The 23,149-nt window shown below is 53.0% G+C and overlaps 1 protein-coding gene across 1 annotated transcript in view; it reads left to right on the forward strand.

The window, feature by feature from the left end:
- Positions 1-22,784, forward strand: part of CNTFR (ciliary neurotrophic factor receptor) — a 36,071-nt gene extending 13,287 nt beyond the window's left edge. Inside the window, exons 3-10 of the mRNA XM_080940332.1 lie at positions 5,945-6,029; positions 9,939-10,172; positions 16,973-17,090; positions 17,262-17,428; positions 18,392-18,555; positions 21,349-21,529; positions 21,874-22,042; positions 22,135-22,784. Coding sequence (XP_080796458.1) covers positions 5,945-6,029; positions 9,939-10,172; positions 16,973-17,090; positions 17,262-17,428; positions 18,392-18,555; positions 21,349-21,529; positions 21,874-22,042; position 22,135 — 1,119 coding nt within the window. The 3' untranslated portion in view covers positions 22,136-22,784. The remainder of the gene's footprint in view (positions 1-5,944; positions 6,030-9,938; positions 10,173-16,972; positions 17,091-17,261; positions 17,429-18,391; positions 18,556-21,348; positions 21,530-21,873; positions 22,043-22,134) is intronic.
- The last annotated feature ends 365 nt before the right edge of the window (positions 22,785-23,149 follow it).

Genomic DNA, 23,149 nt, shown 5'->3' on the forward strand with positions numbered 1-23,149 from the left:
TGTTCCATAAGGAACAAGAAATTTCTCCCCCTAACTAACTCTGGCTCTGCCAAAAAGACCATCTTCAGTTCTTCCTGTTACAAACTCATGCTTTATGTGCCCTGCTGGGGTGTGTGTGTGTGTGTGTGTGTGTGTGTGTGTGTGTGTGTGTATGTGTGTGTGTGTGTGTGTGTGTGTGTGTGTGTGTGTGTGTATACATTCTCTTTTGATAGTCTCTAGACTGGCTGTCCTGGAACTCACTCTGTAGACCAGGGCTGGCCTTGAACTCATGGAGATCTGCCTGCCCTCTGCCTTCCTGGTGCTAGGATTAAAGGTGTGTGCCACCATGCCTAGCCAATGTCTATTTTCAAGGGTGTGTTGCACTATAGCAGTAATCTGACAGGGGTGGTGGTAGAGATGCTGAGGCAAACAAGCCTCTGAACTCGGCTCCCAGTCTGAGAAGCCATTTTGTCTGTCCTGTCTCCACAGAGGGCACTGCACTGCTGTAGACCCTTCCCTACCCCTACCCTAGTGATAGAGAGTTTTTTTCAGCCATACTGTCTTGCCTATCCCTAGGGATCATGGCATTCTGGCTCTCTAACCTTCCCATGAGACTAGTGCCCCGCCTGGTCCTTCGCCCAACTGGCATGTTGACCTTCTCTGGGTAGAGGGGGCCCTCCTGGTTTTTCTGTAAACTACAGACTTTGGGCTGAGCTTAGCGAGTAGGACGTTTGTCACCTGTGCCTCTGATTCTGTGAAGTTGTCCAGAGCACGTGCCAAAAGGAAAGACATGAATTCCTCTGCTCTTCCTGCTCCCCATGAAGAGGCAGGGGCTGGAGTAAGTGCCTTCTGAAGAAAAAGCCCAGACCTCTGGCATCTAGAGGGCTTCTCCCAGTACAGCTCCCAGGGCTCTGAGTGGATTTCTCTCTACATGCGGGCACAGGCTGGTGGGATGGACGTGTCCCCAGCTGCTCAGTCAGACCCATCATAGGAGGGCCCCAGGCTCCTCCAACACGCCTGTACACACGTGCAGCATGCAGGGCACGCACATGCTGAACTCAGGGTCCCCACGGTACAAGAGGCTGGGGGTGGGGGTCTGAGCACTTAGAGTCCAGACTGCTGCCAAAATCCATCAGAATCTGTATATCCCTCCCCCACAGGCCCCCATCTCCGGCTCTGGAGGTCACAACAGCAGGTGCGGATACCCACCCCCCCCAACTCACTCGAATCGGGCGGCCTCCTTTTCCACAATCTCAGCCAGAGGCTGGAGCTGGGAGATTGCTGTTGCTGCCTCCTTCTTGCACCCCCCCCCCACTGGTGATCAGCTTCTCCTACCCCTTCTAAGCAGGAGGAGGGGGCACAAGGGCTGGTGTGGGGTCCTTTTCCCTGAGCACTGAGGCTTGCCTCCAAGTGGGAGGGGCTGTGGCCGCCGTGGCAGCCCAGGAGGAGAACAAGGCTTGAATCCCAACATCGGTCACAACGTCTGGGTCCTGTCTCTTGGTAGCACCAAGAGATGAGGGGAAGAGGAGGGCTATATTCAAAGGAGGGAAAGGGATAGAACTAGAGATAAAAGTCAGAAAGATGGGGGAGGCATACCTCTGTTGAGTGGGAACCTATACCCAGGAGTTGGTGCTGACCTGTGCCCTCCTCCCCTCCTCTCCCCTCCCCCCTTCTCCCCGGGTGAGGAGACCTGCTGGCCAACTGCCAGGAGCCAGGCCTCCCTCCTTGGCCTGATCCTCCCCTAATCCAGCCTGTGAACCATTCAGGCCTCTGCACCAGCCCCCACCGCCCACACTGTCCAGGCTGTCTAGGTCTGGTGGGATCTGGGGGCCTCCAGTCTAGACTCCTCCTTCCCCTCCTGGAGCTTCCTGCCCTGTCTCCCAAACTCCCCCTTGTCCAGGCCAGGGCTAATTTCCCCTGCTCACCCTATCCTTGTCCCCATGTCTTTTCTTTCTTGCTTCATCCTAATTTCTCCACAGGCTTGCAGACATCCCAGACCTTTAAATCAGTGTCCCCTTTGCCTGCCTCATGCCCATACATAGGACTTTTAGGGTTGCTATAAGGAACTGGGAAGGAAATGAGGACCCAGGGCGGAGTTGTAAAAGGGACTGGAAGCTGTGACAGGGTCACTTCAGCCCTGCACCGGGCACTGTAAGGAGTCCTGGCCAGTGACCACTGGATCTCAGCTACCCAACTTGGAGATGGCTTGGAAACCTGTTTGTGAGGCGGCCTTTCCTCACTTCCCAGGGCAGAATGGGCATTCCCAACACTCACATCCGCCTCCATCACTCCTGCAGATCACTCACACACAGCTGGGGCTGAGACCCAGGCAGCAGTCCTCCGAACCCACAGCCCAACCTGTTTTTGAAAGGGATTCCCCAAACTTCTGACTGTGGCTCTGCGGACATGAGGAGGGAGTTTCCAAACAGTTGCCTTTAGCTAGGCAACAAGTAAGGTGGGGACATAGGGCAACTGAGACATTGCTGGGGCTGGTAAGAGTGGTCTTGGGGTCCAGAATCCTAAACTCCAATACTGGGTAGCTTGTCACTGTCTGGCAGTGTTACTAATGGTGACTGTCAGCCTCCATGGGTGATAGCATTTCTGTGAACTGGTATCATTCTGCATGCCATTGAGTGTGACTGTATCCATGTCAGCATCTCTGCTACTCTGTGTGACTGTATCCATCTCAACAGGTGTCAGTGCATTGTTGGCGGCCTTGGAATTGACACTTACTGCAACATTGTTACTGTGATGACTATCGGTGCTTGTGTGTCACTGGGAACGGTGCAACTGTATCATTTCCTCTGACTTATTAACACTGTGTCTTTGCATCACAGTGGGACAGTGGCACTCAGTGGGAGCCCTAGGATTTGTCTTATATGTTAGTTGTATGTGTAGATGCAGATGACATGGGTTCCAGGGGGAACTGGGAGCTTGTGTTGCAGGGCACAGGGCTGCTTTCATGATGTTTGGGCACTCTGTTTCATCTTTATTCTGGGGCTAACCTCTTTGAGTGGTCCATAAAGGAGCCTAGGCTGGGAGCACAACCTTCTCTGGAGTTGTATGACATCATCTGGATCTATCCTGGAGTCGTAGAGTATGGACTTGGGAAAGGAGCTCTTTGGCCTGAAATGGGAGTTGATGGTGATTGAGGACAGAGAGGTGGTGGTGGTTTTTGTTTGTTTTGTTTTGTGTGTGTTTTTTGTTTCTTTTGTTTGTGTGAGTTTTGTTTTTGATTTTTTTTGGGGGGGAGAGTTTTTTTGTATGTGTGTGTGTGCGCACTCATGCTTTGGTATCAGCAGAAGTAGAGGGGTGGGACTTTATTTCGATCCTGTTTCCTAGAGACTGGGTTTTTAGATCCCCAGTGAGAATCCTCCTAACTGCAGGAAGAACCTACCCTTGCACCTTAGACTGCATTGACTGCCTGCCGTCTCCAGCCAGAGGAGTCACTCGGCTCCTTGAGATGGTCTAGGGTGGGTATAGTGAGCCTTGTGTCTGTGTTCTCATTTGGAATAGCTGCAGTTCCCAGCGTGCTCCGTCTTCCTCCTTTTGTCTCTCGTCTTCAACTTCTGTCTCTGGTCCTTGTCCCTGTAAGTACCCACGTGGCACTCTGCCTCACCATGCCTGTTTCTCTTACCCAAGGCTCTCCCATTTCTGTGTGCCCAGACCCTGCAGTGTCTGTCTTGGGACCCCACCCCCACTCTCTGCAGCACTAGCTAGCTCACTAGCTCTCAGCAGCACCCGTCTCCTGTGGCTGCAGCCCCGTTGGCCCAGGGCCCGGCCCTTACAGTAACTCATCGGGCTGATGGAGGCGACTTTGATGAAGAAGGCTCCCCTCCCCCGTAGGGGCCTGACTCTGTGTGTGTGTGTGTGTGTGTGTGTGTGTGTGTGCTCTAGGGAGGATGCATGTGTGCCTGTCTTGGACATCTTTTCTCCAGAGTGTGACTACGACCAAGAAGGAGCAGAGAGCAGAGGCTTTGCTCTCTTGCTCTGACATTTCCTCTGGATATGCTTGCTTGCCTACCTACCTGACTGCCCATGTGCTGGTTCTTGTTCTCAGGTGGTCAGTGGACTGGCACTGAGGCAGAGGATCTAGGAGAAGAGCATGGACAGATGGCATGGGGGGGTGTCTAAAGGCTACCTTCCAAGGCTGGGGGTTGGGAGAGCCAGGTAGGATTCCTGCCTGTCTCTTTTTCTCCACAACCAGCTCAGCCTTCTGGCTGACTTGGAATCATTTTGTAATTGGCTAGTTGTGTGTGTTTGGTCTTGACCTCCAGCTGGAGACTGAGGGTCATAAGGAACCTGCACAAAGGTAACCAAGGCGCTAGGAGTTGCTGGTGTAGAAAGGGGTCAAGACCACACCAGCAGAAGACCTGTGGCTATAGCCACAGGGACAGGCAGGCTCAGAGGAGGTAAAAGCAAGGTGGGTGGAAAATAGCAGAGAGACAAGTGGAAGCTGGTTCCCATGAAGGAGCTCCCAGGAAGGCAGGCTCACTTTCACCACAGCTAATGCCCGCTTTCCTCTACACGTTCCCTGGGTGTAGCTGGCAGTGTGTCGGCTCCTCTGGCTGTGTGTCTGGCTGACTCTGGCAGTGTTTCTGATGCTATCTCTGGCTGTGTCCCTGACAGTGTCTTTGGCAATGCTTTCAGTGATGCAGATACTTCCTGACTGAGCATCCGGCTGCAGCTCTGATTCTTTCTCTCGCTTCTTGTCTGAGTGTATGCCTGTTTGCGTCTAGCAATTTCTCTGCTTGTGTGTCAGAGTTTCCCTGGCTATGTTTCTGATGGTGTCTGGCTGCTGGTTTCTTTGCCTGAGCTCTTGCTCTTCCTCAGCTGGGGTCTGGTGGAGCAGCTTGTTGTGTTTTTGGCTGTTGCTTTGGTTTGCTGGCTATACTCTGGTCCCTGCTTATCTGGCTCTATCCATCTTTGTCTGATGGGCTCTCTGACAGTTCTAGTGTGGAGCTGATTGTTTGGGGGCTGTATCTGGTTGTTTGGGCAGTGTTTCTGGCCAAGGTCTACTATGAGGCTGGCTGAACCTGACAGCAACCATGGCTAAATCTCACAGTAGCCCCTGGTGTTTATCTCTGGATCTCTGCTTCTGCATGGTTGACAGTCCCTCGATTTCCATCCTCAGACTGGAAAACAGAGAGCCTATCCCACAGAAAATCTTTCCCTGCCTCAGGCCTGAGCTGGTGCTGAGGTCGGGGAACTTGACTGATTCTGGGAGGAAGGACTGGATTTTTCCTGGCTTCTGGGGACATACCCTGGACTGTACTTTGTGTACCTGCATGAGCACATGTAGACATGAGGGTCCCAGGCTATTGAGATCATGTGTCTGAAGTAAAGGGTGTTCTAGGATCTTTAATGAGCACATTATAAACAGAATTCATTTTCTTTGGATCACTGATACACAATAAAGTCAAAGCAACCTCTGACTTGGCTTGCATCCATGCCACTGTGTTGGTGCCCTGAGTTTCCCAGGAGTCTGTGGAGGCCAGTGATAGCTCAAGGAGCTCTTGAACACCCCAGTTTCAGGCTTTCTCCCCAGGAGTTGAGCCTCATGCTCAAGGCAGTTTGGAGACACGTAGACCCTCAATTAAGTTAAAACATCACCCTTTCCTTTTGTGGTCTGTATACCTAATTAGCTAAATTCACTGGTGGAGATATGTTTTTTAATTTTGAAAAATGGCCCTGGTATTACTGATGTTCTATAACTCATCCACGGTTGACTGCCTTCTGTAGTCAGCAGTCTTTACTGAATGACAAACCACTGTAGTCTTCTAGCATCTTGGCAAACCTTTCCTACAGGAGCCAATATATTGTTTTCCATCGCTCCACAGGGGACCCCCAAACACCACTAAGAAGGGTGTTTGGGGTCAAGGTGCCCTGGCCCCGGGACCTTCCTGGAGGGCAGCAACACCTGCCTGGCTGATGCTGCCCGTCCCCAACCTGTTTCTCCCAACAGATGGCTGCTTCTGTCCCATGGGCCTGCTGTGCTGTGCTTGCTGCTGCGGCTGCTGCTGTCTACACCCAGAAACACAGTCCACAGGGTGAGTGCTTGGGAGAGCTGGTTGTCCGTTCCTTCCCAGAACTATTCATGAGTCCCCATTGGCACACCTACACACAGATGCTCCCCCCACCCCCAAGAGTCACACTATGGTGCTGGCCCACATACATTCATCCAAAGGGCACGTGGTCATGTGACAGGGATAGTAAGCAGGGTGACCCACTGATTCTCGCAGGCACTGCCCTCACCTGGATGGTCACATGCTGATTGTGTCTCTGGCCTGAAATAATTTGTCCTGTAGGGAAGGTAGAGGATACAGTCAGGAGGAGGTAGACAGGTAGGATAAGGGTTGGGAGTGGAGGCGGGCGAGGACAGGGCCCTTGTAAAGTATTTGGATAAGATGTGTAGGGGTGTAGGAACATTCAAGAGACTGGGCAAAACTTACAGGTTACTCTCTGATGTTAGCTTTATCCTTGAAGGAGAATAGTGACAAAGAAGGCAGACAGACATCAGTTGGGAGGGAGCAGGTGACTAAGGTAGGCCGGTATTTGGAGCAGCTGGAGGAGGGAGACATTGCTTGGGGGCTGGGGGATGGGTAGAGAAGCTACCCATCCCCCACCTGTTTGTCTATCGAGGTCTGAGTTCCCATAGCTTATAGGACACAGAGCTGCATCCCTGCTGGGGAAGCACATACCCTTTTAACTTGACTGCCAGCCCTTTAACTTCATTAAAGCCTGAACTTGCAAGTTGCCTCCAACAAGGTTTCTTCATTGGTATCCAGTCCTGCCTCTACCTTGGCTGGGGGAGGAGAACAGGGCATGAGAGGGAGTAACTTTAGGACCTAGGCATTTAACAGACCTTAATAGCTGACCACCACCCTCCTCAAGACTGTGCTGGTTGAAAGGGTTGAAAGGGTGGTGTCAAGGCATCAGTGGCCTCTTCCTTGAGAGTGGTAATTAAGGCCTAGAGAGAGCCTGGTCAGCCTCCGAGCTCCTGGCTGGATCAGCACAGACCCTACCAGGTGCCTCTACCATTGTGTACAAAGGTCTCCATGTACATTACAGACAGAGCCCTGGCGTAAGGTCGCAGTTCAGAGTGTGTGAGATTTTCTTTTCTAGTTAGGTGAGAGTTTGGCTCTGTTTGGGTGTCTGTGTGCCTGTATCTTTAGGCTCTGTGTTACTGGAGTGAATGCCTGTGTAGGGGCTGTTATCATTGTATTTGAGACACTATGTTTTCCTTCTTGTTAAAACTCACCCAGTCCATGAGACCCTGTCCCCATGAATTTTTTTTTTTTTTGTACATGCCCTGTGGTGTTGAACCTAGTGTAACCATCCCTGAAAGGGCATAGCGTCCTTCGTGATAGGACCCATGTGTGACTGTCACCTGGTGATGAGCGGCTGGTGTGGGCTGCTGCTTTGTGGGCGACCATCCTCATCCTGCATGTGTGTTGATATGAAGTTGCTTTGGACACCCCGGGGGGACCATTTCCGGCATGTAGTCCCTATGTGAGTCTGTGAGTGCAGGTGTGAGGGAGCCATCAGCTCTGTCCCTCTGTGTTCTCCACACACATGACCTCATCCTGTCTCTGTCTCTCATCCTGGCTTCTAACAACCTTTTCACAGCTGATCCCGTTGGAGCATTTGTCACCATGTCAGGGCCAAGAACCCCAGCCTCCCCCTGCTGCTTGATTTAATTTCTGAAATGGACAGCACATCAGGAGGGGCACTTACGGGGCTGTCCAGGGACAGAGGCTCAAGCCCGTGCCACTCCTGAAGATGTTGCATGTCCACGTGTGCTGCAGTTGTACTGTTGTAACAGTTGTGACGCTGTGGTTGTCGGTTGTCATGCCGAGTTGCCCCTGTGTGCATTCTGGCCTGCAGCTATTGCATGTGTCTTTTCTCTTCTTTTGTCGTTGCTATCCGATTGTGTCTCCATGGTTTTTTTTTCCTCACAAGGCAGACAGTGTGTGATGGGGAAGTATTTAGTCCACTGCTATTGTACTGTTATTAGGAGAGGAGGTATCTCCTCATCTGTGCCTGTGCCACCCCCTGACCCAGTACTGAAGGGCCATACTGAGACCAGGTGTGTTCTGAGTGGCTTTTGGTCAGTGTTGATATGTTGCCGCTGGGACCCTAATGGCCACACCCCCTCCCCAACGGTCAGTTTTCAGCCTCCTCCTCAGGCAGCTGGATGCAGTCTCTGTTGGGGGGGGAGATGCGGAGAGAGGGGCTTGGCATGTTTCCTGGAAGCTCCAGGTTTTTGGAAGGGAGGTTGGAAGGGGGCTCAGTGGCCGGAGCTATTTGATTGAGCGGGGGCTCAATGGCCTGAGTCTTGGACACTGGGCCTCTGGTCAGGGGGAGGCCCCTATTCAGTCTCTGGTCCAGCTTCACAGCTGTGGCCTCCAAGGCCCCCAGCCACCGCCCTTCCGCCTGTTCATCCTCTGTTCGTCTGGTCCCAAGCCCCACAGACAAGTGGTCAGGGCTGGCTCTGATTCCTGCTTCCCCCTCCTCCGGACAGGGACAGAGAGGCTCAAAGAGGGGCAAGGCAGAGACAGGCAGCATGAGGGGACAGACACACAGACCCTGGCCAGGGAGGCGATAGAGACAGCAAAGTTGGACAGATGTTGCAGCCCAGAGACAAGCAGTCCTGAGGAAGGGGCTACATTGAGGGGGGTGACTGAGGGACCCTTGGGGGATCTTTCCCCCTCCCCCCGCAGTCCTGGTGGTGTTAACAAGTCTAATTAAGAGGCCACTGGCCCAACTTAATTGGCTCGTTAACAGGAATTGCCTCTGAAAATCCCCCAACTCAGCGGGGTGGCTCTCTGGAGGGGAGATGTGAGGGAGTGTTAACGAGGGATCCCGCAGCCCCCTCTTCCCCCTCCCTTTTCCCTCCCACCCTCACTCCACAGATCTGGTTGGGATGAGGGAAGCATCTGCCCTTCCAGGCTCAGGGGGCAGGGGGCGGGGGTGTCTGGAGATTCTGATTCTGCACGCTTGCCTCTCTGCTGCCTCCTGTGGACCCTGTGACTGCCCGGCTGGCTGCCTCTTCCACCTGATGCTCCCTCTGCACAGATGCTCCCTTCTACCTTCTATCTTCAGTCTCCTGGGCTCTGTTCATCACGCATGGGTTGGCCTGGGCTGCCAGGGCCAGAGCCAGGGCAGGGGTTTGGTTCTGGTTCTGACAGGGCCTCTCCTGGGGGAAAGTGAGGAATGGGCAGATCACTCCCTCAGTCCCAGCCCCCACCTACCCCACGAAGTCTCTGCTTCACAAACTTGACAGTTATCAGGAGTTCCCCAGGGCTTACTTCCTCAAGGCCTGCCTGCTTTCCCTTCTGCAGTTGCCTACAGCCTGGATGGTTAAGGTGGGAGTGAAGAGCTTGTGTGGAGTGGGCAGTGTGTGTGTGTGTGTGTGTGTGTGTGTGTGTGTGTGTGTGGTGGGGGAGATAAAGGAGAGAAACAGGACACAAAGAGAGGAGTGAGGGAGAGAAAAAGAGTCCCGGAAGGGCATCCCTCTGCACCATCTTGCCTCTGTAATGTCAGCGATGGAGAGATACCTAGAGACACAGACCATGGCACAGGGAGGGTGACAGATGACAAGCAAGACAGATATCCCAGCATGGAGCTTGTGGATGGTAAGAAGTTAGGGTCATAGAAGTCAGGAAGCTTAGTGAAAGGTTCAGAGACACAAAGTGACCTGAATTTTCACTTAGAGTAGATTCTTCCAAATGCTACACGATCTCTCCCCACATCCCCTCTTTCTCTCCCTCTTTCCTCCCCTCCCCTCACCTGTACATGCATGCATGCCAAAACAAAGACACACACTTGCACAACCATAGAGAAGTTCTGCACCGACCCTGTCCATGTGTCTCTGTCTTTCCCACAAGTGCTCACCTGAGTGGCTAGGCAGGACTGTGACCTGTGAATTCTGTCTTGTGCCCTCCCTACCCCCACAGAGGCACCCCATGTGCAGTATGAGCGTCTGGGCACAGATGTGACGCTGCCATGTGGGACAGCAAGCTGGGATGCAGCTGTGACATGGAGGGTCAATGGGACAGATCTGGCCCCTGACCTGCTCAATGGCTCTCAGCTGATACTACGAAGCTTAGAGCTGGGCCACAGTGGCCTGTATGCCTGTTTCCACCGGGACTCCTGGCATCTGCACCACCAAGTCCTTCTACACGTGGGTTGTAAGTATTACCGTGAACTCTGACCTCCTGTCTGATGCCTTAATTTCCTTGAGAACCAAGCCACATCCCCTTCCCACTGGGAGGAAAGGAAAGGGGAGGCTTCTGCCTGATCTTTGCCTTCTGATCTTACCCTAACCTGTTTCTCTGACCTCTTGAGTCTCATCTTGCTCAACGAGTCTAAACCCCTGGTCACTTTGCCTGTCTCTCCTACCTATGTGGAGGTCTTTAAATCCTGAAGTCTTTTTTGTTCCCCGTGGTATAATGGGCAAAGAAGGGCAAGCAAGTCTTGGTGGGTAGAAAGGGATCTTAGGATCACAACTATGAGCTGGAGTTGTCTCAGTGTGTCTGCTCCCACAGGAGATAGCCAAAGTGCCTGAGGAAGGAAACTAGGGCATAAGGCTATTCCACGCAGGAGCAGTCTGGGAGGAAGAAGGCTTCCTACAGTTGAAGATACATAGAGATCTGGATTTAGAAGATACATGGAAAAAGAATTTCTATTTTTTTCTATTTGCATTTTGTTGTTTATTTTACTTTTGAAACAAGGTCTCCCCATATCACCCTGGCTAGTCTGGAATTAACAAAGTAGAGAACAGACTGGCCTTAAGCTCACCTCCTGAGTGCTATTGGCTCCTGACTCTTGAGTGCTGAGGTTAAAGGTGTGCATGACCTGGCTGGAAACACTTCTGACGGAGTTGACTAAGCCACAGAGCCACTTGGGTCAGTGACAGTGGGGACAGGGAAGTGATATGGTCCGAATCAGGTTCAGACAGTGAAGAGAAGAAACAGTAGAGGGATCGAGTCATGGGTCAGGAGACGTGCTGAGGAGCTGTGGCCAGAGAATGGAGTTGAAGATGTTGAGCATTCAGAGACTGGTGATGGGTTGGGGGTGGGAAAGGGGGAGAGCAGAGGACTGGCAGGAAGGTGGGGAGGGCTGGAGGCATGGTCACTGTGACCGGAAGAAGCAGGAGGGAACATGTGCTCTATTTGGACAGTGGCTGGGCTTTAGTCTCCCTAGATTCAGACCCAAGATGCAAATCTAAAGACAAGCTGTTTAATTTGCAACGGATGGAAACCTCATAAAGTGGTAAAGAGACACAAAGGAGAGAAAAGTTGTTAATCAAATAAAAAGTGACTAGTTATCAGGAAGAGAAAATGGTTCAGCGGGTAGACCCTGTCTCACGGCAGAGGAAGAGCCAGCTCCTGCAAGTTGTCTTCTGATCTTCACACGTGCACAGCACATGCCAAATATGATGATGATGATGATGAAAAGGCGTCATTAGTGGGCATGGTGCACATGGGATAATCTCAATACTCAGGAGACAGAAGCAGGAAAATTCCAAGTTTGAGGCTGACCTGAACTATCCTGTGACATCTGTCTCAAAAAAAGAAGTTCATTATCAGGTGTTTATTGACTCTTGGTAATAAGAGCCACCAGTGAGGGAACTCTGGTACCCTCAGAGTTGTCCTCCTGGGAGGTAAGGGAATTAGAATGTTTAACACTCTCCTGTCATTAGTGATGGAGGATTCTCCTGGGTTGTGGGGCATGTTTGGGTGCTTTAATTACCTCACACTTTTGATGCAGTGCTTTGGTGGCCAGAGAGGTCTGTCCAGAAAGTAATTGCAGAAGTTAGCAGTGGAGTAGATGAGATCTGTTGACATCTGCTGTAGATGTTCTGAGAAGGTCCTTGGGAGGGGAACTTGGCATTGGTCCAGAGTGAAGGCCAGGGGCTCAAGGATTCAAGGGGTTTAACGCCAGGAAGCTGCTGGAGATGGAAATTTAGGGCTTATCATTACTACAGCTGACAGCGATGAGATGGGCAAAGGAGAGATTGTAGAAGACAGACGTGAACCCTGAAGACCATCAGTATGTAAGGTATTGATGGAGAGGAGGAGCCACCAGGAAGGTGAACAGTATGACTGGGCAAAGGAGTTGAGGTCATCAGCTGGGGGGTAGGCATACAGGTGCTCAGAGTGATGAGGTCATCAGCTGGGGGGCAAGTGGGCAGGTGCCCAGCATGGTGAGGTCATCACCTGGAGGGCAGGTGCTCAGAGTGATGAGGTCATCAGCTGGGCAACAGGTGGGCAGGTGCCCAGCATGGTGAGGTCATCACCTGGAGGGCAGGTGCTCAGAGTGATGAGGTCATCAGCTGGGCGACAGGTGGGCAGGTGCCTTAGTTCTTGGCCAACAGAGCAATTGCTTAGAAAATCTTCCATCTTTTCTCTTGAGCCAAAGATGCAAGCTTCTTTGGCCTCATTACACTTGGATTTAAATTACTTGACAGCCAGAAGATAGTTGTTTTTACTCCCTGGAAACCACCTGGGAGCAGGCCCTTGCTCATCATTGTTCAGAGACCAGGGTGGACATCCATGTGAAATGTTAGGCTGAAAAGTTGCTCAGGACCTTCCACTAAAATACCCACCATTGGGGCTGAATGAGATACGAAAATACATTAGTATATATGTGTCTTTTCCTATGAAAAAGATTTTTATCTTTTCTTTTTTGGAAGACAGGAGTTTTCTGTGTAGTCCCGGCTGTCCTTGAACTCAAAAACTCTTCTGCCTCCTGAGTGCTGGGATTTAAGGGTGTGCAGCATTCTGCCCACCTGGAAAAGCGTTTCAAACTGTGTTTAAACTGAAGTGATGGCATTTACACCAACTGTCTCAAATGTGAGCCAAGGATGGAGTGACCCCTGTTGTTGTTTATGGAGAAATGCAGGACCAGTTTAGTCAAATCCTCCTTCATTTAGCACCATGTAACAATGGAAACAATTCAAGGTTAGCTCCCGGTCCTTATGTGGGAAAGCATCTGCCGTCTGAGTGCTTGGAAGGATCAGACCATCGAACCACAGTTACCCCCACACTCCTGACTTCTCAGCCAGGCTCCCCCAATGACGAATAAGGCTGGTGGTAATGGCCAGTATCTGGTAACCCTCAACGCGGTTGCTGGTGCTGTGATCTTTAAAGAGGAATTGAATTTTGAAATAATGTCTGTAGTCCTTACTAACAAGATACGGCCACATCATCTCTATTGTGACCAGAGTCCAGACCGCTTGAATGCAGCTCACTACCCTCCCCCGACCTTGCCCCTCGGGAGGACTGGCTGTAGCATCTGGGACAGGTTCTTCCTTACCTTCCACTGCTTTCTTTCTGCCTAAGGATCTGGTTAGAGGTTATTAATTACGGTCCTCCTGGTCACTTTATGTTAATAACAAGAGGCTGGGTTTGACAACACTCAGTTTCAAAATATTATTCTTGCCAGCTTCCCAGGAGCACAGTGATGTCACCTGTGGTTTGTGGGTTCTTTAGACCAATAATTATTATTTAATATTCATTCTCAACGTGTACAGTTTTTATTTCCAAGTTTCCAGGGGAAACTTGGCCATACTGATATTCTGGTAGAAGACTCCTTAACCAGGCAGCTCCCTTACTGCATTTTCCTGACCCATCTTCTTGCCCTCAGGTGAATCCCCAGCAGCAAGGCGGCTCCTACTGACATCTTGGGAAACGGGATCACAATGTTCCTTTTAGTAGCATTTTTTTTTTTTTTGTTTGTTTACTGGACAGTGCCTATCATTCCGATCTTAAGCTAAAACAAACCAGAGATTAAAATAATTTTAAAATGGACAGTTTCTTGTCCAGCCCCTCCCGCTGAGAGTCATCAAGATAGAGGTTCCAGGTTCACCACTGCTGCCCCCAGCTCTGTTTGTCTGGGAGGGAAAGACTAGCTTACCGGATTGTGGTTAAACATGTCGAGAAGTGAGTGGGAGGCAGAAGAGGGTATTTGGGAGTCCAGAACTTGGGGTACCTCAAGGAATCTCACAAGCAAAGGTCATGAGCCGTGAATGCCAGGCAGGAGGAGTGTGGGTGTGGCGGCAGGGCTGCAGCCAAAGGGTCAGCACGCCCCACCCTGGCCTGATCTGGCCTGGCCCAGGGTGTGGGCAGCCTGCCTCTTCTCTCTAGGCCAGTGGTCAGGCCTCATTCGCGCTGGGGGCTCCAGCCCAAGCGGGCTGGCTAGATGAGAGGAAAGACATGCGGTTTGGTGGGCTGGACATGGAAAAACAAGCCAATTAGGAGGAAAACAAACAAACCTCGGGCCAGCAGAGGCACACGCACACACGCACACAGCCCTGAATGGGATTCAGACACTGTCCCCAGCTGACACAGGTCACTTATGCATCTCAGGAAGCCCATAGCAGGAGGTCAGAGTGCTTGGGCATCTAAGAGTATGCTGAGTCCCATATGACACTGTCATATGTATGTGTAGGAATTTGCTCAAATACCCCGATACCCTCTGACACCAGCTTCAGCCTATTTGTGGACATGCTGGGAACTCAGGGCAAAGCCAGGTGTGATGGCTCATGCTTTTAGTCCTAGCACTTGGAAAGCAGAGGCCCTTGGGTCTTTATAAATTTGAGGCTAGCCTGGGCTACATACTGAGTTCTAGGCCAGTCAGGGCTACATGAGACCCTGTCTCAAGAAAGAAGAAAAAAAAAGTACACTCAGCCTCGAACGCCATCACATATCCAGTGTCATGTTGGAGGAAATAAAAACACAGCCTTGCTCTCATATGAAGACAACCTCTAACTAAGCAGTGTCACTGAAGTCACAGTCATGCGGTGTGTCCCACACAGCCTCTGCGCTACAGGAGTCTCGCACATGAAGCCACTGTTGCAGTCACAGTGACTTAAAACCAGCTTTCTGGAGCTCACAGCCACTCACAACAGGGCCTCCCAGTCCCACAGTGTCCCACAGCCTCATCCATGGTCTCACACAGCACCCCCATCTCCGCCCGCCCGGCCCCTCAGCTGGGCTCCAGCTGTGGCAAGTCAGTCCTTTTCTTCCTTTTCTTTGTTTTTCTTTCCTTCTTTTCCCTCGGAGAGACCTGGTCCCTGTCAGGAAACCCAAACCGTTCTCTGCTCAGGGCCCTGGGCCAGGCAGGAGTAGCCAGATGACAGACCAACCCCCTGCCTGGCCCCTACCCCCCCCTGTGACCTGCCCATTCAGAGAGGGGAACTGGATCGCGGCTGGGGGGGAGGAGGACAGAAGGAAAGGGGTGGAGATATGTGAGCCTGTCCAGGGGAGGGGGCTGTGAGTCTAATGCCATGGCCTGCTCTGCCCTCCACAGTCTGGGCAGGCAACAGAAAGCTGACTCTGCAGCTTCCCCCCCCCCCCCCCCCCCCGCCTGCACTCCTCTCCTTTGAAGCTGGGGGTAAAGGGGGGGCAGCAGCAGGAGCGGGGAGTGGAGGTTTCTCGGCGACCTCGGAATGTCCTTTCCTCCTAGAGCCGATGCCAACTCTGGCCTGGCCCACAGGCCCCCAGAAGGCACTTCCTGTGTCCTTGGCTACCCCTACTCCACCTCCATGCAGTGCTCTACACCAGTGGGCAGATAGGACAGGCACTCTGGGTGACAGGCGTCCAATGCCCCTGTGTACCCTGCGAGCTGGGGAGGGGCTGGCCTGCCTGGTGTTGCCCCACCTGCTTCAGGGAAGCCCTAGTAGTGCCTTCCTGGCCTCATCGCCTGCTGCACAGCGAGGCTTGTGCTCTGACGTCCCAGGCTCGTCCCCATCTTCACACAAACCGTACATACTAGGTGTGAGCATAAAGTCACCCCAAACCATGCTATGGATGGAACCTCAGTCCCCTGAGCGTCACCACAGCCCCTCTATGAGCCTACAAGCTTAGACATGGACTCCTCCTTCACTGTCCCTGGCTTTTGGAGCTACCCCCTCCCATTTCCTGTCCACCTGTCAGGCAGGGGGCGGGGAGAAGTACTGAAGGGAGGTGTCAGTGTCTCCCAGAGCCACAGACATTCTTTGCCTGGGTCAGATCACAGAAGCTGCTCCTTCCAGGAACTTGAGCCGCCTGTCCTTATGCCTTGCCCGATGCCTGAAGGTGGGACAGCTGGCCTAAATGCTCACAGCATTAAAAACCACAGTTAGACCACAGAAAGGACTTCCCAAATGTAATCATGTAATACCTTTCTGAGATTAGTCCCAGTGCTGTTGTTATGTGACCTCAAGCAAAATAGTATCCCATCTTTGTACCTCTTTATTCCCAACTGGAGGCAGCCATGAACGTGGCACGCCTTTCCTAACGTGGTGGTAGTTTTGGCAGTCGGAGCCAGGAGCCAATAGGGAACACACCAAGGGAACGGCCGCTTTCTCCCAATAGACACCTTGTACATATGGTGTATGGATGACATGACTGAGAACTTTATGTCACCAATCACTCCATCATGTCAAAGACATGCATGTTGCGTACACTAATGCCTGCAGATTTATACACACATGGCCATGCTCATGACTGACCATCTTGTGCTTCTGTGTGGCTACCAGGCCTGTTGGACTATCAGTCAACAGATGGGAAGCCTGGGGTGAGGCAGGAACCACCCGAGCAGGTAGAGGGACACTTCAGTCTCTGCGACACCCCTTTGGAAGCAAACACAGTGTGTTGAGAGACAAGGACAGAGCTGATTTCCTGAGACGTCACGTCCATGGTGTGATCGATGAGCTGAGGCCCACAGGCCCCACCCCCCTGCTCCCCACAGTCCCTGCCTTCATTGAGCAGGTGTGGGGGGGGAAATCCTCCACACAGCCTTGTTTTTCTTTAATTAAACATCTGGCTCTCTGTGGCCTGGGAAGCCTCAGACCCTCGCTGACAGCCTTCCCCCCATCTTTGGCATCGATGATAGGCTGAGAGGGGGAATGCTGGGGCTCTGGGGCCCACCTGTCCCCAGATTAGTACAGGGGACCTGAGGCTTCGAGAGGACCCTGACCTCCCTGTCCTGTCCTCGCCCCCAGTGCCGCCACGGGAACCTGCGCTCAGCTGCCGCTCCAACACTTACCCCAAGGGTTTCTACTGCAGCTGGCACCTGCCCACCCCCACCTACATCCCCAATACCTTCAATGTGACTGTGCTGTGAGTAACTGCGCTCTTGACCCTGTCCCAGCCCTGACCTTTGACCTCCCCCTCTCCTCATTATGTCCTCAGTCCAAGACCCCAGCCCAGCCTTGGGCTTGACCTTCCCCTAGCCTGTCCCAGCCTTCCCCTTGATGTTGGTAACAGTACCTGGGCCTCATTCCTTTCCAGGCATGGCTCCAAAATTATGGTCTGTGAGAAGGACCCAGCCCTCAAGAACCGCTGCCACATTCGGTACATGCACCTGTTCTCAACCATCAAGTACAAAGTCTCCATAAGTGTCAGCAATGCCTTGGGTCACAACACCACGGCTATCACCTTCGACGAATTCACCATTGGTGCGTGTGGCAGTGATGTGGTGTGGGGGGGTTCTACACGTTCTGAGAGTGAGCATGTCAGAGGCGTGCATGAGTCCTGGTGGGGATGCCCACACGTGTGCACAATGCCTTCATGTAGACCGTGACCGATCAAGCGGCTGTGCTTTACCTGCAGGCAAAGACTCCTCCAGCAGCTCTTTTCATTGTCTCTTTGGCTCAGAGAGTGCGCAGCAGGCGGAAAAGGGATTGAGCTGGGCCAGACTCCTGCGCAGCTGCAGGCTCCCCCCACCCCGTGCTAATGGCTTCCTTACGGCCTGTGATGAATGAGGTGTCAGAACAGGAGACAGGAGAAGGACAGACACTACCCTCTCCCCACCTCTTATCCCATCCAGACCCTCTGCCTGCTCATACCCCACACCAGAGGAAACCTTTATTGGTCTTGGAGACTCTTGCTCTAGAGCTGAGCCCTCAGATGTCGCCATCATTAGATTCCCCAGCTTACCACTAACCAACAGAGCTTCCTCAAATCCAGACTCCTCTCAGGAGCCCAGTCTCAGCTGAGAAACCGGAAAAAGAAAAAAACAAAAACCCAGAGTGGAAGCTGGCAGGGGCCCTGTGTGCTGTGGTGTGAGAGGGTGATCTGGGTGGCAATAGAAGTGACAGTGACTGCGGCGCGGGTACCACAGGCTTTGTCTTTGGGATGCTGGGCACTGTGAGAATGGAGTTGTGACAGAGGCTGGCTGATGGTTGGGATGTTGTTACCAAGAGCTAGTGATTGTGACTAGTGACAGCCAGGGGTGACGACGGGGATGCTGCAGAGGTAGTAATCGAATGGTTCTTCACTGTAGTTGCCAGAGCTGACAACAGAGAGAAGGGGGTGGTGACTGTCAGTTGCTGGCAACAGAGGTGGCTTATCAGGGGCTGGAGTTGACCAGTACAGTTTCTGGAGGTGGGCACACTAATGAAGCCGTGTCTCCTTTATAGTGAAGCCCGATCCTCCAGAAAATGTGGTGGCCCGGCCAGTGCCCAGCAACCCCCGTCGACTGGAGGTGACATGGCAGACGCCCTCAACTTGGCCTGATCCTGAGTCCTTTCCTCTCAAGTTCTTTCTGCGCTATCGGCCTCTCATCCTGGACCAGTGGCAGCATGTGAGCTGCCTGCCTTGCCCATATCCCAGATGCCTGAGCACAGTGAGAGGAAACTGTGCCCCCGTGGTAGTGGCAGTCTGAGAGGCTTGCCAAGGGCAGAAAGGGACCCAGTGGGCTGGGGAAAATGGATAGAGCCAAGGGAGGCTTCCTCATCAGAACATGTCTTTGAGGACACTCTAGGTAGTGGAGAGAAGTTCTGGGGGGAGCTATGGAGCAATGTTTGCCACTCAGTATCCTCCGCCACTGCCAGCCTTGTCCAGGCATGGCGCTCCAAAGAACAGAGTGGTCCTGCTCCTCAAAGATTTACAGATGGCCAAGGGCTTAGAACCAGACACCGGATTGTGTTTGGATCGTGAGGATTATTCAGGCTCCAATCAATCAATTAGGCCTAGTTTAAAGGTCAGTTTGAGGTTATAGGTCAGTGGTGGGCTGGGCTGGGAATCAAACAATAGACAAGGGGCAGTAAGGGGAGAGGCTATGGTCTGGATATTGATCAAGTTATGATGGAGATCTCTAGGAGATGGCCAGGAATATGAATACTGGTGGGTTTTCTCATATCAAGAGCCCCCGGGCCTGTAAGCTATGGGCACTCTGGGTGGCCCTTGAGCCCTGGGCTAAGACTGCAGTTGGAAGTGTTCCATGAGTCAAGCTAGTCTGTCTCTTGGGGGTCAGTTAGAACCACCACCAGGCTCCAGTGCCATCTCCTTATGCCCTTCTTCTGTCTGGCTTTAAAGTCTGTAATCTGATTCCTAGGTGCCTGTCCTGGTTGTAGGCCTGGCCCCCACAAAGGCTACTCACACTCTCACGTGTTCCCTGACAGAGTCCGGAGTCCCTCCAGCCTGGCCAGATGCCCGAGCCTAATGCATTGCTAATAACCAGGGTCTGGTTTCACAAGCCCCCTCCCCCGCTAACGAGCTACAGGCAGCAGCTCTGCGCGTCGCAGCGCACACGCCTTACAGTTGAGCTGGCACACTGCCCACCACACATGGGAATACACACACACACACACACACACACACACACACACACACACACACACGGCTCCCATCAGGAACCAGGCTGCATTCATGCTTGGGGCCAACATGCCAAGGACCATACTGTGGGCAGAATTCACTTCTACTCTGAGAACATACACGTTCTGTGGCACATCGCAGCCTTCTTCAAGGTCTCGCAGGCATCAGAAAGGGCTAGACTTGTGTAGACTGCATTCCCTGTCCTTGATCTTGAAGAGTAACAGGTATGTGACAGGGACAAAGTGATATGTCAGAGACTGTCTCAGCATGGACAAGAGTAAAGCAAGAACTAGCGTCCACTGTGGGAACCCTTTGTCACCTGCTCTGGTCCTTAACTCAGCCAGGAGTGTTGAGGGCAGTGACATTTGTGGCTGACTGAGGCGTCAGGCCAGTGGGCAGCAGCATCTCCTTTTAATTGAAGGGTCCTTCTCCTAAGTATCAGTGACAACATAGCAAGGAAGGGCCAGGCCTAAGATTGTCACTGTCCAGAGATCACTGGCAAGAAGTGTAATTCCTTGAGTCCATTAGTGAGGCGGCAACTTGGTCTATGCCCCTTGGCTCTCCTCTTTGTCTTTGGGGAAAGACATGTGGAAATTGTAGGCCTGGAAGGAAGGAGAGGGGAGCTGGTCAGCCAGAGGGAATCTTTATAGACAGAGGAAACCGGGGTACAGATTGGGACTGTACCCCACCATGAGAGGAGGGCTTTTGGTGGCCACTCATCTTCCAGGGCTGAGAGTAGGATTGACTCAGGCAGGGTCTGGGCTCAGGGGTATTTCATCATGACCCCGACCTTTACCAGGGCCTTCAGCATCAGAACCACAGACGGAGCAGGAATTAGAAGAGCTTCCTGTACACGCGTGGAAGTCCACACAGGCACATGCATGCGCACACACAAGCACACAAGCACGTTCCTAACACACGAGCAGGTCAGGTGGCCTAGACCTTATATTTCTGGGGAGAAGATTGGAACAGGAACCAAAAGGGCCCTAAAGCCAGACATGGTCCAGAGCAGCCCCCTCCTTCGCCCCCACCGGCTGCCCCTGTTTACGAGGAGGCTTAACGAGGCAGCGGGTGCTGCTGAGATGAACCAGAGCCCAGCCTGGGAGGGGCGCCGGACAGGCAGGCCGCCCTGGAGAGAGGGGAGGGTGAAGACCAGCAGGATGAGGCCAGCAAGCGGGGGTGGGGTAGTGATGCCAGGCCTCAGGGAGAAAGGGAGTATCAATGTTGTCACCCTAGGAGCTGTCCCCACTCTTTTAAGTCTTCCTGGGAGAGGCCCTGCTGGGGCTAGGTGGGTACACTGGCTCTGGGCTGAAACCCACAGTGACAGTGTTGGCTGAAGTCTAGTTGGTCTCATCCTCATGGCTTAGTCCTCATTTTAATCCTAGGGCAGGTATTACCATTAACACTCATTTATAGAGAGGGACTCCAGGCTGTGGAGGCCATGTGGCTTGGCCTCTGAGTTAGCAAGAGGTGGAGCCAAGCTTTTATTTTAGGCATCTTCTCTCCGACCTTTATTCTCCATGGCTCACTGAGAGGAGGTAGCTCACCACCACGCTGCTCCCCATAACCTCTCCTTCACGCCCGAGGCCCATCCCCTGGGTCTCAGTCCTGAGGTCTTTACTCCCCACAGAGGTGAAGGTCATTCGCCGGGGACCTCTCCCTCCAGGGATATATTTGTGTCCCTCTCCTCAGATGTATCTTGGTTTCCCTTGTGGGCTTGGGGGCTCACTCGGACTCCAACGCTGTCACTTCTTACCCCGTCCCATGCCTGGGCCTGCAGGTGGAGCTCTCCGATGGTACAGCACACACCATCACAGATGCCTATGCTGGGAAGGAATACATCATCCAGGTGGCAGCCAAAGACAACGAGATTGGGACATGGAGTGACTGGAGTGTGGCTGCTCATGCCACACCCTGGACAGAGGAACCGAGGCACCTGACCACCGAAGCCCAGGCCCCCGGTGAGCCTGCCTGTCCCCATCTCACTGCCCTGTCCTGCCCTGCCTTGCCCTGTGCTGATGCTCTCCAGCTCCTAGGAGCAGAGCCTCTGCCACACACCCTCTCTAGCTGTGACAAGCCTATCCGTCTGCCCAACACCTGTGTTCCTAGTTCCTGTTGTCTAGATGTCCTTGGTATGGATTTCTGGGTGCAGTAGTCACCTATGAGCCTCAGGGGTCACCTATGAGCAGGATGGGAGAGGCAACACTAACCTCATCAGGAAGTAGCAACGTGTAACCTCAGGAAACCCCAGATCTGGGTGGGACCCAGCCCTGGCCCTGCCCTGAGTTTCCCCCATGCTCCCCAGAGACCACGACCAGCACCACCAGCTCATTGGCACCCCCACCCACCACGAAGATCTGTGATCCTGGGGAGCTTGGCAGCGGCGGAGGACCCTCCATACCCTTCTTGACCAGTGTCCCTGTCACTCTGGTCCTGGCTGCCGCTGCTGCCACAGCCAACAATCTCCTGATCTGGTAGGATGAATGAAACTATGGGGAAGCAATGGGGAAGGAGGGCCTTAGGGATTTTCACCTGAGCCCTCACAGTCCCCTGCTTGTCTTCCCAGAGCCCTGCATCCCACGAGGACATGCCAGAGGAGCAGGAGGCTGGAGCTGAGCCTGCAGACCCCGGTTTCTATTTTGCACACGGGCAGGAGGACCTTTTGCATTCTCTTCAGACACAATTTGTAGAGACCCCGGCAGGCCCGGGCCTGCCGTCCGCCCCCCTAGCCTCGTCACACCAAGCCGGCCCTCCTTTCCATCCAGAGAGGAGGACCATGCAGCTAACCCACCCACCAAAGACCCCTCTCATCCTTCCCCCCTCGGGCTGGACCCTCCAACGCCAGCGACTCCCAGGAGCCCTTGGGGGAACCTGAGGGGAGCCCCCACCTCATATTCACAGTTTTCTCCTCCTGCCCCAGCCTCCTGTCTGTTCCAGGGTCTCTGTTGCCACCATCAGATTATAAGCTCCTGACACTGGGGGAGGGGCCCAGCCACCCCCTCCCCTCCCCCGGTGACCACACTTTTCAGTCCCTCCACCTCTGTTCCTGTTTTGTACGATCCTCCATTGGCCCTTTCCTGCCCCCAGTATTTAATGTCCTGTCAGTCCCTTCTAGTCTGACTCAATGGTAACTTGCTGTATTTGAATTTTTTATAGATGTATATACATGGGAGGGAGGGGTAGGGAGTTCTCATTAAACGTCACCATTTCATGAGACCTTGGAGCAGAACCACTTTGGGAGGGGAACCACTCTTCCGAGGACCCCTGTCCTGAAGGCATGGAAGGAGAGAGAAACCAGGTTGGGGAGCATGGGAAGAGGTTCAGGTTCCAGGCCATAATCATTAGGGGTAATCGGCTTGATTCCTTAAGGCTTTGGGCTTCTCTGGTTTGTGCAGCCAAGGGCAGGGTGGACCCACATGGGGTATCTGAACATTTGTAGAGGTTGTCCTTGCAGGCTCTGGCTGGAGTGGAGGCTGCTTCTGAGTCATACTCAGAGCTGCCTTCTCGGGGTGCCCCGGCAGAAGGCACAGTCCTAAGGGGTTAGCAGGGCAGGACTAGTACTCAGCCAAGCCACAGAGGTT

Source organism: Micromys minutus (genome assembly GCF_963924665.1).
Source record: "Micromys minutus genome assembly, chromosome: 28".
Classification (NCBI taxonomy): domain Eukaryota; kingdom Metazoa; phylum Chordata; class Mammalia; order Rodentia; family Muridae; genus Micromys; species Micromys minutus.